General features: G+C 42.4%; 2 protein-coding genes and 1 long non-coding RNA gene across 6 annotated transcripts; all 3 read right to left on the bottom strand.

The window, feature by feature from the left end:
- Window positions 1-251: 251 nt before the first annotated feature.
- Window positions 252-1,450, bottom strand: LOC109137890 (uncharacterized). Of its 2 annotated transcripts, none has more exons than XR_002041778.2 (2): window positions 928-1,450; window positions 252-664 (listed from the first exon to the last, which is right to left on the bottom strand). It is a non-coding gene; the product is annotated as an uncharacterized LOC109137890 (long non-coding RNA). The 2 variants fall into 2 exon arrangements; XR_002041777.2 differs by having other exon boundaries at window positions 252-661; window positions 928-1,431.
- Window positions 1,451-5,994: 4,544 nt separating this feature from the next.
- LOC109137896 (serine hydrolase-like protein) lies at window positions 5,995-10,435 on the bottom strand. Of its 2 annotated transcripts, XM_027283617.1 has the most exons (5): window positions 10,339-10,435; window positions 9,822-10,257; window positions 8,306-8,412; window positions 7,419-7,498; window positions 5,995-7,339 (listed from the first exon to the last, which is right to left on the bottom strand). In XM_027283617.1, the coding sequence occupies exons 2-5, from the start codon at window positions 9,831-9,833 to the stop codon at window positions 7,290-7,292; spliced, it is 249 nt and encodes an 82-aa protein (XP_027139418.1). In that variant the 5' UTR covers window positions 9,834-10,257; window positions 10,339-10,435; the 3' UTR covers window positions 5,995-7,289. The 2 variants fall into 2 exon arrangements, 1 of the variants encoding a protein (XP_027139418.1); XR_003463056.1 differs by lacking the exons at window positions 9,822-10,257; window positions 10,339-10,435 and adding an exon at window positions 8,921-9,333 and having other exon boundaries at window positions 7,304-7,339.
- A 171-nt stretch (window positions 10,436-10,606) lies between these two features.
- LOC104926674 (serine hydrolase-like protein) lies at window positions 10,607-15,310 on the bottom strand. 2 transcript variants are annotated; one of them, XM_019256370.2, is made up of 12 exons: window positions 15,243-15,310; window positions 14,958-15,101; window positions 13,403-13,516; window positions 13,247-13,288; window positions 13,148-13,167; window positions 12,996-13,070; window positions 11,900-12,006; window positions 11,740-11,819; window positions 11,624-11,658; window positions 11,450-11,526; window positions 11,006-11,093; window positions 10,607-10,932 (listed from the first exon to the last, which is right to left on the bottom strand). In XM_019256370.2, the coding sequence occupies exons 1-12, from the start codon at window positions 15,253-15,255 to the stop codon at window positions 10,804-10,806; spliced, it is 924 nt and encodes a 307-aa protein (XP_019111915.2). In that variant the 5' UTR covers window positions 15,256-15,310; the 3' UTR covers window positions 10,607-10,803. The 2 variants fall into 2 exon arrangements, with proteins under 2 accessions (XP_019111915.2, XP_019111914.2); XM_019256369.2 differs by having other exon boundaries at window positions 14,958-15,124; window positions 15,243-15,305.
- Between the last annotated feature and the right edge of the window lie 282 nt (window positions 15,311-15,592).

Here is a 15,592-nt window from a genome sequence, read left to right as displayed (position 1 = left end):
CAGCAGCTGCCATGCCAACATCACCAGAGAGAGAGAGGGTTTAAAAAAACTGGCGACAGTCATTGCACTTATGTCATTCACTTCACTAATTAAAATGCACGATAAACTTCATGAGTCATGTAAAGTGATTGTCGAATTACAAAACGTACGTAAAAGTTGGCACGAGTATAAGATGGTGTGAGATTTACAGCGTTTCTAAAGGGCAACGCGTCGTCCGCCGCGTGGTCGTCTCCTCCGTTTGTGCATTTGGCTTTGTTTGATTCACTTTTCTCTGATCTCTGCAGCTTGAAGTGTGTCAGAGATCAGGGAGAAGTGGGAATGATAGGTCAGCTCCCTCCTCCGTCATCTTTAAGGTGTTGGCTCCAATCCCGCCGGTGCCCTGGCACCACCCCCCCCCCCCCACCCTGTCCAGATGGCCTGCGCGCCCCTGCCTCCCTTCCTTCTCCTCGTCCTCTCGATCATATCAGAGCGTTGCTATCGTCATCTCTGCAGTTCACGCTGGCCACCAGCGGGTGATGCCGAACTGTTTTGTTGCTCCACTTGTGGGCATCCTGCAAGCCGGGCTCCAAGAAGTACAGGCATGCTCCGAAGCCTGCCAGCACCAACACCGACACCAGCAGGTAGAGGGGGACGAACCAGTCCAAGAACAGCCACGACATTACTACTGTCAGGGAGAGAGAGAGGGGAAGGGATGGGTGGAGGAGGATGGAGGATGGAAAGGGCACAAAATGGATGAGGAGGACAGACATGACAGAGGAAGATTTTTTAGGGAAAAGGGTGGATGAGTTATTTTCAGGATGTCATGCATCACACAAGAATCATTACCCCACCAGCATCCGGCTGCCTGTCACCGCCTCCGTCAGGCTGAGATTTCTTTTCTGAGACAGAAAGCAGCTCTGTGGTTGTAAATAAAGGCATCGTGCTCACCTGCAGACGCTGCTGAATCAGTGTGCCTTCCTGCGTGTGATGGTATGCGATGTGCGGCAGCCGCGAGTCCGATCAATCATCAGATTATCTCCGAGCTCCGACTGTTGCACGCGAGACGTCTCCCCCTTCCGAAAAAAAAGAGAAGAGAGAGAATCACAGGTGCTCTCCGAGAGGCACGAGAGGCAGAAGCTGCATGCGGGGCTTCATCCTCCAGCTCCTGGCTCATGACGTTCGGAGAGGAGGGGTGGGGGTTGCTATGACAACACCCCTGCTGATGGAGGAGAGGATGGAGGGAGTGGGAGGGAAACTTATATAACTATAATCTTTTTTCTTTTTTGGGGTGGGGGATTTTAGAGGAGGTGGTGGTGGTGGTGTGGTCTCCTCATGATGCTCTCCGCCTTTTGCTGCTCACTGCGTAAAATCAATTCCACTCCATTTAACACCGAGGCCATCGCACAGTTTATGTGACATTGAGGGTGGGTGGGTGTATTTTTGTGTGAGCGCCACCTCTCATATGTGCTCTGACTGACGGCAGCTGCAGTGTTTCATGGAGTCACTCCCCTGAGTAAAAAGGGTGGAAAGAGGTTTTGTGTGTGTGTGTGTGTGTGTGTGTGTGTGTGACGATGGCCTACATTATGAAAAGTTGTCATCTCGTTTGGTGACGGCCATTTTTAGCTCGTTCTGCACAAAGAGGCAGATTCATGACGAGCAGGTGACACGAGGAGACTCGACACCGTCGGATGAGTTAAATACAGAAACAGATGTTATTTCATCTGGTGAACTTGGAACATATTTGTATATTTTTAAGTTTAGACACAGGAAGTCCAAGTGTCCATGTCCAAGATCCGTCTCAGATGTTGTATCCATCCATCTTTCTCTTTGCATGGTCGAGTCTGAACTTCTTTTGTAGACGAACAGATGACCTGTTTTCTGAAGTTGGAGGATTCTCCAGTTCATCTACGTTCCAACCCTCATCTACAGCCGTGAGCTTTGGGTACTGACTGAAAGAACGAGGAGGAGAAAGAAGTCTGGAGCGTTGTTCTAAACCTGCTGCCATCGCGACCCGACCTCCGGATAAGACGAAGGAAACGGATGGACTGTTTTCTGAAGTGTTCCTGAGCCCACGTAGTAACATTGTTGGAGATCAGAAGTCCGTGTCAAGGAGACTTTATTCTTTCACAAGAGATAAATCCAGAGCCGAACTGAAGACACCTCTACGCCCGCTCCTTGTCAGCATTTTATGAGTGCTACATTTGCAACATCCGGACGCCGTATCAGCTCATTCTGGTGCCATCACTTTCAATCCTTCACACTCTGAGGGCTTTCTCTCCACATCTGTAGCGCCGTGGGAAAATGATTCAGGACTTACAAACACTTCTTAGACCTAAGTTCAGTTTGTGTTGATAAAGTTTAAAGCCCCACTGCACGCAGACTACATTTATTGTTCCCGAGCTACATGCTAATGTGAATGTTCTCTTTCGTTAAACACAAAGATGGGAAGTAACGAAGTACAAATACTTTGTTACTGTACTTAAGTAGAATTTTCAGGTATCTATACTTTACTTCACTATTTATTTTTGTGTCAACTTTTGACTTTTACTTCTTAGATTTTAGCATAAGTATCCAAACTTTCGTATCAGGGTCGTTACTCTTGCGTTTAGATGGTGATTATTAATAAACAGTAAAATTTCACCATCAGCATCAGTGAAACGCGCCATGCAGACAACGTGATTGATTGGATTATGCTTAGAAACGTATGTAAACACACACTGATAAGACAACCCTATTGGTGCATTTGTCTTCACGTGCACAAGACGATGAACATAAACAGCCTAAAATCAGGCGGGGAACTCATTGGAAGGAACTGAAATAGTTTGTGATGGTGGCACCAGGTCAGTGAAATGTGTGCGAAAGCTAGCGAGAGCGTTGGTGGAGGAGATTCCTCGGGTGATGTAGTAGAGTGGAGTGAAGAAGACCAGCAACGCATCCCCATCCTTGGTCATACCTCCGTGAGATGTTTGCATACCAATAAAGTTTTTGAACACCATGCACACTGAGTTCGCAATCCCTCATTCTTGTACAGCAGTTTTATTTTTTGAATGTGTTTAGGAAAGATTGGCCAATGTAGCTTTTTGTATTGATCTCAGTTCATTTTTCTTTGCTTGGACAGACTGTAGGTCCTGTAAACTTTTCCCTGAAATGGTTTTGTCCTTCACAAGGTTACCGGTACTTTATACTTTTATACTTTAAGTATGTTTTAGAGCCTGTACTTTTCACTTTAACTTGAGTAAAAAGTTGAGTCAATACTTCAACTATTACTAGAGTCTTTTTAAACACTGGTATCTTTACTTGTACTTGAGTAAAGAATGTGTGTACTTTTGACACCTCTGGTTAAACATGATTCACAAGAAGAATTAAGTTTGATGATGAAATATATTAGAGTTTATAAAGTAACCACACATCCCGAACTACTGAAAACACACTGCATAGTACAATAAAGCCATACACCTTGAAGTGATCTATAACCCAGAGTATGTTTCATTTCTACAACCACCAAGGTCACGGACATTCAGTGTTGGTTGTGCAGAGATTTCTCTGATTTTCTGAATCTTTGAATGAGATTCTGAATTGTAGCCAGTGAAATCCAGAAATTCATTCAAACTTTCATACCTGATCATGATACTATCACCTGTTACCAATGAACCTGTTCACCTGTGGAAGCTTCACACATGTGTGAAAAAAGCTCCTTTAAACTGTTTCACAGAACTTTTGTTTTAAATCGAGGTTTTTATTTCTTTTGTCGTTTAATTGATTTGATACGATTTTACACTTTGTTGGTTTTAATTTGCTGGAAACATTAATATAAAATTTTATTTCCGTCGTTGTGCCCGGTGTTTCCACAGTCCATCAGTTTTCATTAAGACGGAGAACAGCGTTTCTTATTGAGAAAGAGGAAACTGAAACTCATACGAACGAATCTGTAATCCTTTTTTTTAAAACACCTGAAATCATTTTGAAACGACAACAAATAAACACGATTAAACAGTCAGTGAAGAAACTCTAGAGAATCATTAAAATATAAAAATGCACAAACAGTATGATGTTAGTAACTTCTCAGAGAGAGGTGGAAGTCAGAAACCGTGCGACTACTTCAGGATTATTCAGACGTGATGATCGCCCGGTACGCTCACGGAGAAACGACGAACGCTTGATTAAAATCATGCACAAGTTCAAACTCTTATTCTTAAATTAGATTTTTTATTCAGACTGTAAGTAAAATAAATTAATGAATAATTGTCTGCATGTTTCATTTGTTTATATCAGAGTCACATTCGGTTTATTCTCTTATTTTGCACATTTGTTTATTTTTTACACGCCATAAAACTTCAATTAACCTCCCTGGGCTTTTATTTAGTGCTCATAGTTTCTGTAGAATAACGTGGATTAACCAAACCGACCTAACGAGGTGCAGCACTTCATATTAACAAAAGTTTGAACAGGCAGGTCTGAATCTCGAGTGGGCCACCCGGTGGACTTTAGCAAGTTTTTAACATCCAAAGAACTTTTTTAAAAACAGACCAGGCTTCATGTGTGTGTCGTTGTTTTCAGTGTCTTATTTAGTGTCTGTAACTTCCTGTCTTCCACTTTTGATTACCTGTTCCAGCCTGATTCGCTTCACCTGAGTCTCGTCTGTTCCTCTCTTGTTATTTTGTGTTTTCCATCCCTGCAGGTAAGTCTTTATCTTTCATGTCTGTGTTTGGTTCCACCTTCCTAAACTGGATTTTGTTCAATTTGTTCTCGCCTAATTTAGTTTCTTCGCATTCAGCAACACATTCTAGCTGCTGCTGGCTGATCCTGAGCCGTTCCCAGGCCAGATGGACTGTGTAGTCTCTCCAGCGAGTTCTGGATCTGCTGCCAGTTGGACCTGCCTGGAACATCTCCAATGGAAGGCATCCTAATCAAATCCACGAGCCACCAGGGGAGGGATCAGACTGAGAGCGATTCAGACTATTATGAGTCAGCAGAGAGGGAGCTGCAGCGCCTTCGTCCAGAAAAAGGGGAAACTCTTTCTGGAATCAGTGAGAGGATAGCTTGCCGGTGAGTGTCTGGTGAGCTGAGCACAGCCTGAGCTGAGCTACGTGGAGCCACCGGCCTGTGGATCCAAGTCACAGGCAAAGGCGAGGACCTAGGTGTGCTGATTCTTGACTTAACAAACTGTTATACGCGTCCAACTGGTCTTTTTATTGAGTATAGTTGATGCACGTCCTCTGCTCTCCTTCGGTGAACGTTTAGGAAGTCTATTTGAAGCATTTACCTTCAGAGACCCAATAATCTAACACATCCTCAGAGGAAATTATCTAATATTTTTACATCATTAGTCGTGCATGTTCTGTTGTCTGCCGCTCCTTCTATGAATCGATCCTAATCGAGCCAAAAGTCTGCCTGTAAGAATCTGTATATCTGATTTTTGGTCCATAAACTTAGACTAGGATTACCTAAGGGTGTGAGGTGTCTGCACATAGGTGCATAGTTACATACTAATGTTAGTACTATTATATACAAATGGTTTACACTAAGATACTTGTCTGGGTCGCTGTTATTTTGGTCCATCCTGACTTTGAGGTTATTTGGATAGAAGTACCAAAGAACCGCCAGGATAGCGCCACTGTCAAGTGTGTTATTGTATGTGTGGCGCCACTGTCAAGTGTATGTATGTATGGCGCCACTGTCAAGTGTGTTAATGTATGTATTTCAATTTATATTAGAAGAGTCATGTGGGATGGGGTGTCTCGGGTCCTATGTGGTGTTTTTTTAGGGGCCTCTCTGTCCCTCTCTTACAGAGTTATACTATTGTTGACTCTGACTGCATGTCTTGGGAGCACAATGTCCACTGTATATAAGGGCCTGCCCCGCATAATTCAGAGTTTCATTATTCGGCTGGAGGCTCTCCAAGTAACGTTTTACTTGATTATGATACTGAACTTATTGTAATAAATTTGACAGTGTCGGCAGAGTTTTTCTTCAAACATCTTCAACTGCATCGCCACTGAATATACGACAGGTGCTTTCACACCAGTGCTGTTTGGTCTGCTTTAAATGGACCAGAGTTCATTTGGGCAGGTGTGAAAGCTCATCTGAACTCTGGTCCGCCTGGGTCTCGGTCCACTTGCAAGCGAACGCTGGTGCTGGTTCGCTTACGGTGGGAAAGCAAACAGACTATCCAGAGAATCATAGATCAGAAAGCCAGTCGATGAGCCGGGTTTTCTTTTTACTGCTGCTTGTTTTGGACAACACCACCCCCGAACGAGCAGCTGGTGTAACTGCATGACGTTGTCCAGGCGGTTTGGAGATGTGAAAGTGAACCAAACCAAACAAATTGAGCTGAGTGTGGTTCGATTGGGCGGTCAATGAGTCCGAATAATGAGTCCAAATAACTGAACATGAGGCTCACTGGATTTTTGTCTCCAGCCGACAAAATATGATGACTCATGATGGCCGCCCGACATTTGCTCATTATGTTTTTGTTGTTTTTTATACCGTATGACTCACGTCAACGTCTGACTGCTTGTAAAAATCTGTAGTTTGGTTAAGATTAATATTTAATGTTGGGACTTTCTTCAGGCGCTCGTGTCTGTAATAAACTGACCAACACTGAAGGACGACGGCAGACGTTTTGACTTGTCACAGGTGAAAAATAAACCGTGACGGTGACTCAGCATGCACAGCGAGGACCTTTTTTTTTTTTTAAATATAGCACACCTAAATGGAATGCGGCCACACATAATGACATTAAGGACGCCTGAACTTTTCCTGCAAACATCTCATCATTCTCCTCTGTGCTGAATCCTGACACTGAAAACTGAAGAAAAAGGAACGATCTGATCGTGTGTGAACTCTTTTTGTGCTTTAAAGTTCACGTCTATAAATATTTCTGCTTATTCTGAGACACTGAACTCGTACTGTGGTGCTACTTTTAGATCTATGCAGCTGCCTCGATAGATTTAATAGAACAATGCACACACACACACACACACCTGCACAAACAGTGGTTGAAATATGGCCATGCTTTAACCTATATATGTATATAAACACAATAAATTCATTGTTTCACTTCACACAGATGTATTTTCTCCTTCTATGTGCTCAAGCGTGTCGCTCCTTTCCCTCTCTGACAGTTAAATCAGCACTTTAAACATCAGTGTGGAGGTGAGTTTCTGTTGGTTTGAGTCTGGTTGTGTTGCATTAATACCTCTGTCTGCTCTAGAACAGCAACATTAGCAACAAAAGTTAGAATGTTATTTGTGCAAACATCAGTTTCAGTGCAGTTAACAGACAGGAGGTGTGTGAACGTGTTGCAGAAGTTAACAGTGACTTACAAAATGAACTCGCAGGTCTCTGGAGAACACAAATCCTGCAGAAGAGAAACACGTTCAGCTGAAAGCAAAGTGAGATTATTTCTCTCTGTGAGAGGAGAAGAGAGAAAGACGAACCTCCTTCGCACTGAAGCAGACCTCGCTCTGAAAGGACGTGAACAGACCGTTCAGACAGAGTCGGGTTAGCAGCCGACAGCCTGGAAGACAGAAAACACTTCAGACAGCAGCTGATAAAAGAGACAGAAATCTGACCGAGCACCCACAGAACATTTGGACACGAGGCCAGCTTGCTAACTTCTGGGTTTCCAGACCGAATGCATCAATGAGTCACTCTGCAGATCCATGAGTGCTGGGAGTCGAATCAAAGTGGTTTGTGCACTAATAAACTTGATAAATTTCCACAAATACAGTTAATATAAGAGTGATGATAATACAGTGTAATTATTATTGACACTGCAGCAGCACAGAGACCTTAATAAAGTTAGTCAAAGGCAGCTTGAGGTTGCCAAGCAACCAGGGTCAGCTGCAGGTCAGAGCAATTAACTGCAGCTGTGCTCTGTCTGTGTGTGAGTGACTGCTGAGAGACACAGAAAATCTCTAAATGAAGCCCCTCCAACTAGTGGACACTAATGCCAAACGGTAGGTGGTATCAAAAAGCCCAAATGACCGTGAGCATCCTCATCTTGTCGACCATGTGAATGCTGAATTTCAGTGTGTGAAGTTAAAAAATGTGACCTGGGGAGAGAGAGAAAGAACAGGTGCCCCGTGCTCCTTTGGGAAATTTCTCCTCTCCAGTTTACATGGGAGTAGATGGGGCTGTCAGTGGGTGATCCTAAGTCTGACAGCAGAACCCAGAATATTATATTTTGTAAATACAGCTCTCTAAATCTGACACACTGGACCCTTAATGTTACTCCACTAGACCTGAGAGTAAAGTCGGTGCAGTTCCTTTAAACTCATCCGACATTAATGGCGGTTTATTGGTCATAAACTGGACATTGTACCTCTGAACTGCCGTCTCATAACTGTGAACTCTTCTCTTCTCTCCTGTCTTCTTTTCAAACTGAAGCATCTCGTCCATGCCCTGCCTCATCGCTCCGGATATTTCTCTCTGCAGAAGAAGAGACGAGGAAATCAAAAAGTGGAACATAAAGATAATTGAACAGTCGTTCTGCAGCAATCATTTTATCGTTTCTCCCCATTTCCAAGGAAACCGTCACTATTAAATCATCTTTACTTCAAACGCTTGTCATATTCAGTGATGATAAAAAACTGCTGAATTACTGCATCTAACGGTAGAAATCTAAAGCAGTCCATTGCAGGGAGCAAACAAACCAAAGTTATTTTGTTACTGACTTCCACACAGATTCTGGCTGTGATCAAGAGGCTGTGACTAAAGATTATTGTATCTTTGTCACGTTTTTGATGGATCAGATCAGGAAAAAAAGTCCAAGGGAGCATCAAAAACTAAAAAATTCTCACATTTGACATTTGAGTTGATGAAATCGCTCACTGTTTCAGCTTTGTTTGAGGTTTTATTGGGAAAAAAAGCAGTGTCAGTTTATGTGGATTGGGTGTATTATTTATGTTTTTCTCAGTCTGCACAGTGTGGGACTCACCCATACTGTGGCCTATGATGGAGAACTTTGTCCACTGGAGATCTGTGGGAGTTATTTCACAGACACATCGTATTAAATCCAGTTTCACCTCCTGCTGGACTGATTTAACTGCTGCAGACTCCTCAGGAGATGAAACCTCTTTGCCACAAAGAGACTGGAGTGAAACTAATGTCTGAAAAAGGTCGAGCGACCTCGAGCTCGCCCTCAACGACTCGGCGGACATCTGCCACATACTCGGGGAAAGAGTAGAAAACTCCAGGAGGACGATGTGACGACAGACCGTGACCCGCCAGGGACGGACGGAGAGAGACATAAACTCAGGAACAACACGGAGAGGAGGTAAGTCCAACAGGCTGTTTGTTCCAGACTGAAATATCTCAACGGCTGTTAGACGGATTGTATTTCTGTACAGACATTAGTGCTTCTATGGTTGTGACCAAACACCACAGACTATAAAGCATGGACATAGTCCTTGTGACGCCATCCACAGGTTTCTGAAGAGCCGTTCTACCATCTTAGCGGTCCTGCATTTGTCAAAAAAAACATCGGCAAAGGCGTGGAGCGTGGGTGGAGCTGAGGCGGCTGAATGAAGCCACCTGTAACAGCACCTACCTGTCAAGCGTCCACGCTCAGCACAGCACGATCAAAAGTTTGTCTTGTGTAAACACACTACATGCTATAAGCGAGCGCTGTAGTCAGGACCACATTAGTCGAGTTCAAAGAGGTTCTAGTCCAAGTCAAGAGAAACCTCTTCGGAACAATACAATGAAATATATTAGAAGATCATTTTCACAAAGTAAGTGCAGCGTAACAACTCTGTAGGATCGAATCAGGTCCTGTTTTTCACTTTAAGGAGAGAAATTTCACTTAAAAGTCACATCAACCCTCAACAAAGACGCACCTGTGTCTGCATTTGTATTCATCACACAGACACACTGACTCCATCGTCTCTCCGTCTATTCACTGTCTGCTGAAATAAAAATAATAAATTATGGAGCTTCTCCTCGACTGCCAACGGAAAATGTAACAAATATCAACACAGATGTCACTTTTTGTTTTTAGAGGAGGAAGTTACTCAACGCTGGACTCGAGACAGATGAGAATATTTGGCGAGAACGATGCCAACGAGTCCAAGACAACAGAAAACATCAAGAGTGTAGTACACAAACACAGCTGTCAGCGTGAGGTTTAATGACCCGTCACTCCGTCATAGATTACCTCTGGACAGCAGAAGAATGCACCACCGTTATCAGCCCAGCCGTGCAGACACAGCACAGGACGACCGTGATCTGGATCCCAAACTTTGATTCACACAGACGACCTCTGACCTTTGGAACCTGAAAGAAACATCAGGCGCTTCTGCAACCAGTGATCTTATTGGATATTAACATGGACAATCCTCTGGGGGCGGGTCTTACCTGGCAGCTCTTTTGCTTCCACAGTCATGTCTGACAGGCGGCTTTCTGCAAGGACGATCAATCTGGGAAAGACTGAAATCTGACAGCTGCTCCAACGAATCAGACGTTTTACAAGAAGGTAGAGTCAAAAATAAACTTTAAACTCTAAATTAAAGATTGGTTATGGTCTCTGTTCGTAGATAGAAACTAAATGTGACAGACGACTTATGAAATGTGAAAACTGAGACATTTTTATTGTTTTTCTGAAACATTTCAAAACTGTCAACAGGTTTGAAACACGATCGGCTCTATGAAGCCGAGCAAAGATCATCACTCTGTTAAAGACTCAACGACAGCTGATCACTGTAAATAAGAACTTGTTCTTAACGTCTTGTAATGAATCCCACGCATCAAACTTGTTCTCGGTCCCTCAGCGCCTAACGCCACATTAAGATCTTCATGGGAAATGGAAGTGTGTGTCTTCAGTTATAACTTGTGTTCTCCGGTTGGACGTGAGAGAACTTTGGTTCGCAGGAAGTTTGACACAAACGGAGCGACGGCTTCAGGATCATTCAGATGAACGTGATGATCGCCCGGCACGGTCACCACCGTGTACTGAAACAAACAGAGACAGATATTAATATAAGATCACGATAAAGCAGCGCACACGTTTAGTATCTTCACTCACCTTTTTATCCTGCAAACACTGACGAAGTGTCGAGGTGAATTTGTTCTGAGCTGGTTCAGAAAGCATTCGATCAGAGCCGCCTGCTGCTCTGGAACAAAAAGGTCAAATGTCAATAAATAACTTTAAAACCACGTATAAAGCACTACACGGACTTGTCCCCTGATCTCAGTGAGACCTCTGAGGTCTACAGATCGAGGTCTTCTGGTGGTCGTGAAGGATTTAAAGCCCAGTTTTGCAGCCAACCTACGCACTAGAAAGGCGAAGGTGAGTTGTATATAAATTCACCCTCAGTACAGTTGTCATGAACGGGGAAATTAGCTACAGAGACCAAAACTGTTTTTTGTACCAGGCTGTAAACATGTTTATTTCTGCTGTGAAGTTGGACATTTGGACATGGGGACTTATGGAGACTTGGCAGTTTGGGTGCAGTGATCATGGACTTACAGAATGATTAAAACAGACGCTTGAATCCTCGACTGCAGGTCCAGACTCTGCTCCAAACTGAGGCGCACGATGTTTTTCTGAAAACACCAAATGAAACACGACGAGCTGAAACCTCGATACGGGTTAACAGACAGGAGGTGTGTGAACGTGTTGCAGAAGTTAACAGCGACTTACAAAATTAACTCGCAGGTCTCTGGAGAACACGAATCCTGCAGAAGAGAAACACGTTCAGCTGAAAGCAAAGTGAGATTATTTCTCTCTGTGAGAGGAGATAAGAGAGAAAGACAAACCTCCTTCGGTCTGAAGCAGACCTCGTTCTGAAAGGACGTGAACAGACCGTTCAGACAGAGTCGGGTTAGCAGCCGACAGCCTGGAAGACAGAAAACACTCTTTAAAACTTTGAGTATGTGACTAAAAAACTGACTTCCTTCATAAACGATGATATAATACCTCTGAACTGCCGTCTCATAACTGTAAACTCTTCTCTTCTCCTCCGTCTTCTTTTCAAACTGAAGCATCTCGTCCATGCCCTGCCTCATCAGTCTGGATACTTCTTCCTGCAGGAGGAGACGCGACGACGTGACAAAGTCAAAATTAACTGAGTGGAAAGTGCAGCAGAGTTTTTTATTAGAGATACGAGACATGAAAACCAATAAAACTGTAGCCACATGAATGAAGATGATTCGCTGAAGTTACACTTAAATGTATTATAAAATATTTTATATACACGTACAAACATTTAGCTATCACTGTATTTTTCTGAGCAGTTCAGGCATTTACATGATGTAAAATGTTGATTTAAATAAGCTGATTGTAGGATTTTAATATTTAATAGTGAAGAGCAGCAGAGAAAGTCTTTACTTAAACTATATGCATTTATTTGTCTATTCATACATTTAATCTGTTTCATTATCACTATTATTTAGTTAGTTTATATATTCACACTATTTAATCTGTTTTTATTCTTATTGTATTCTGTGTACTTGCACATTTTACTGTGTCTTGAACATTTCCAATAACTCCACAGCGTTGTAAAGTCCAGAAAGATCGATGTAATCATTTCCAAAATGTTTTTATCTAATGGAATATTCAGCTTCAGTCAACATTAGTCGACCTTTAGTCTTTAAAAACTACAGTTTCTCTGCGTTCACAAACCAGGTACACACCTGTATTAACAGCTTCATAAAATACAGAATATTCATTAAAGAAAGATGAAATTCAGACGTATTACTTTACTAAAAGTTATTTATTTACATAACAGTTGACCACTCAGATTGCTTGTTGTATAATATAATTTATTTATTTGTCCAAATCTAATTATTAAACCTGCCTTCTGTGTTTCCTCACTGCAAAAAGATGAGATAGTTTTTGTTCATAAACAGGATGTTTGTGTTATATTTTGTTTATATGAAAAGTGCTAAACAAATAAAGTCTGATTGGTTGAAATGTTGCAGGCAACACTACACATGATGAAACAACATTTCGCCTTTCCTGGTCCTGTATTTCAGCACACAGCCTCTACAGTGAGTGACAAAACGGTTCGTACTGTATCTGTAGGTAGAAACCCGAAAGAGTCCAGAAGTACGAGAGCGTCCACCATGTCAGGATAGAGAGCGGTGAACTGTGGGAGACAGAATATGATGAAAACAGCCAAACACAGTCAGTGTATGAAGTGTGATGAAGAGATGAGACACTCACTAATGCAGCGATCTCACCACCTGTAAATAAAAAGTGAGATTTTGTTTCTGTTTGAAACATTCAAAGATTCAGATGAACTCGACGTGCAGCTGCTCTCACCCATACTGTGACCGATGATGGAAAACCTCCTCAGCTGCAGAGCTGTGGGAGTCAAAGTCACAGATCTCATCACGAGCCAGAGAAAAGTCAGACTGTGATTTAATCAACGGATGAACAGAGACGTGAAGAGGAGAGAGTTTTAGAAAACTCACACACCGTCAACGACTCGGCGAACATCCGCCACGTACGCCGGGAAAGAGTAGAAAACTCCGGGAGGACGATGTGACGACAGGCCGTGACCCGGCAGGTCCAACGCCACGAACCTGAACTCTGAGAGAGACACGACAACACCTTCATCCCAAACACAGAGCCACGGCTGAGGGGAACTCATTGCTTTATTTAAGGTTCGGCTGGGTTGATAAAAATATTAATAACATTTGTTTACATTTGAAAATCAGTGAGCCTTTCTGTCGCCAGCTGTTGAACATCCCGTTGCCATGGCAGCCACCAACCGACAGTTGGTTCTACAGCAGTTAAACTGACGTCGTTATGGCGTGAAACATTCATCTGTAGCTACTAGTTTTTATTTATTTACTTATTATGAGGTGGTAGAATTTAGTTTTTCTACGATTAGCTCATTGCATATATATTTTTTTGGGATTGTCCGTCTTTGTGACCGTAAACTTGGACTTTCTGTTGTTAGCTGTTGTTTTCAGTTGAACAATCCGTTGCTGTGGCAACCACCAACCGACAGTTGGTTCTCTGGCAGTTTAACTGACATCGTCACGGCCACCATCCTCGTTCAGAACATTATCTGTAGCTACTTAGTTTTTATTTATTGCTGCTGTTTTGTTGATTGTTGATTGTTATGAGTTGGTACATTTTTTTTTTTTTTTTTTTTTTTTTAAAAATATTTTTTTTTTTTTTTTTATTTTTACAATTAGCTCATTGCTAACCAAGCTAGCCACTATGCTATCTGTCTGAAGCTAATACAACTGTTGATTGATGACTGTCGGGGAAACTTGTGTGTTTTACTCTTTTACACTCGATTAATTCACTTTTTCTTTTGCACTTTCTATGAGATATATATGACCTTTCACTGGCGATACTCCATCATGTTTCTTCTTTACATGACAACTATAGTTTATATTTTTTGGGCGGGATTCCAGTGACTGTGATTTCTGTTGCCAGCTGTTGTTTTCAGTTGAACATCCCGTTGCCATGGCAGCCACCAACCAACAGTTGGTTCTCTGGCAGTTAAACTGACGTCGTTAATGGCGTGAAACATTCATCTGTAGCTACTAGTTTTGATTTATTTATTTATTATGAGTTGGTAGAATTTAGTTTTTCCACGATTAGCTCATTGCATATATTTTTTGGGGGGGAATCTTTGTGACCGTAAACTTGGATTTTCTGTTGTTTTCAGTTGAACAATCCGTTGCTACGGCAACCACCAACTGACAGTTGGTTCTCTGGCAGTTTAACTGACATCGTCACGGCTACCATCCTCGTTTAAAACATTATCTGTAGCTACTTGTTTTTATTTATTGTGGCTGTTTATATATTTTTGTGATTCCAGTGTAAAAAATTTTTACAGCACTAACTAATTATATAGTTACTTTCTTTGATTTGTAATCACATTCAGATCTGCTGTGGAAGTGAAATAATAACCACATTACAAACATCTTTCCAGGAAACATATCAGAAAAGTATTAGAATACAGTGTTTTCCAGTGTTCCCTGAACGTCTCATCGCCTCAGTAATGGATTACCTTTGGGCAGCAGGGGAATGAGGGCCTTGAATGCACCACAGTTATCAGCCCAGCCGTGCACACACAGCACAGGACGACCGTGATCAGGACCCCAGACCTTCCCCCTGATCTGACCCCAGGGGACCGGGACAGAGAGCTCTGCACCTGAACGCAACACGGCCATCAGTCTGCAGCTCAAACAACAATCAGTCATTCAGACACGTGACAGTTAAATCTGATGTTTGCAGGTGTTTACAGCTGGACACCTGTGGACAGGTGTGGCCTCCACCTGTCTGACTCTGTTACCTTCGTTAGTCATTGCAGCTGATGTGACACGTGTCAAACACTCCGTGAAGTCTCCAAACAAACATAAACAAAACGTTGAAACGTCATTTCCGTGATCTGCCTGTGCCTTTGAATCCCTCAGTGCGGTCTGTCAGGCAGCGGCCTTTTATTAGGGACACTTATCACAGTCCACTGTGAAGACAACAAGACAACAAACCTGCCATGAAATCTACTGTTATTTGATTATTATTGAGTTTGCAGTTGTGTTAAATTATACTAAGAGGTATTTCTAATATTTTGGCCACCCTATTTACATATTAATAATAATAATAATAATAATAATAATAATAATAATAATAATAACAATAACA

The sequence above is a fragment of the Larimichthys crocea genome, chromosome X (assembly GCF_000972845.2).
Source record: "Larimichthys crocea isolate SSNF chromosome X, L_crocea_2.0, whole genome shotgun sequence".
In the NCBI taxonomy this organism is placed as follows: Eukaryota; Metazoa; Chordata; class Actinopteri; family Sciaenidae; genus Larimichthys; species Larimichthys crocea.
This window is presented reverse-complemented; position numbering and strand designations above follow the sequence as displayed.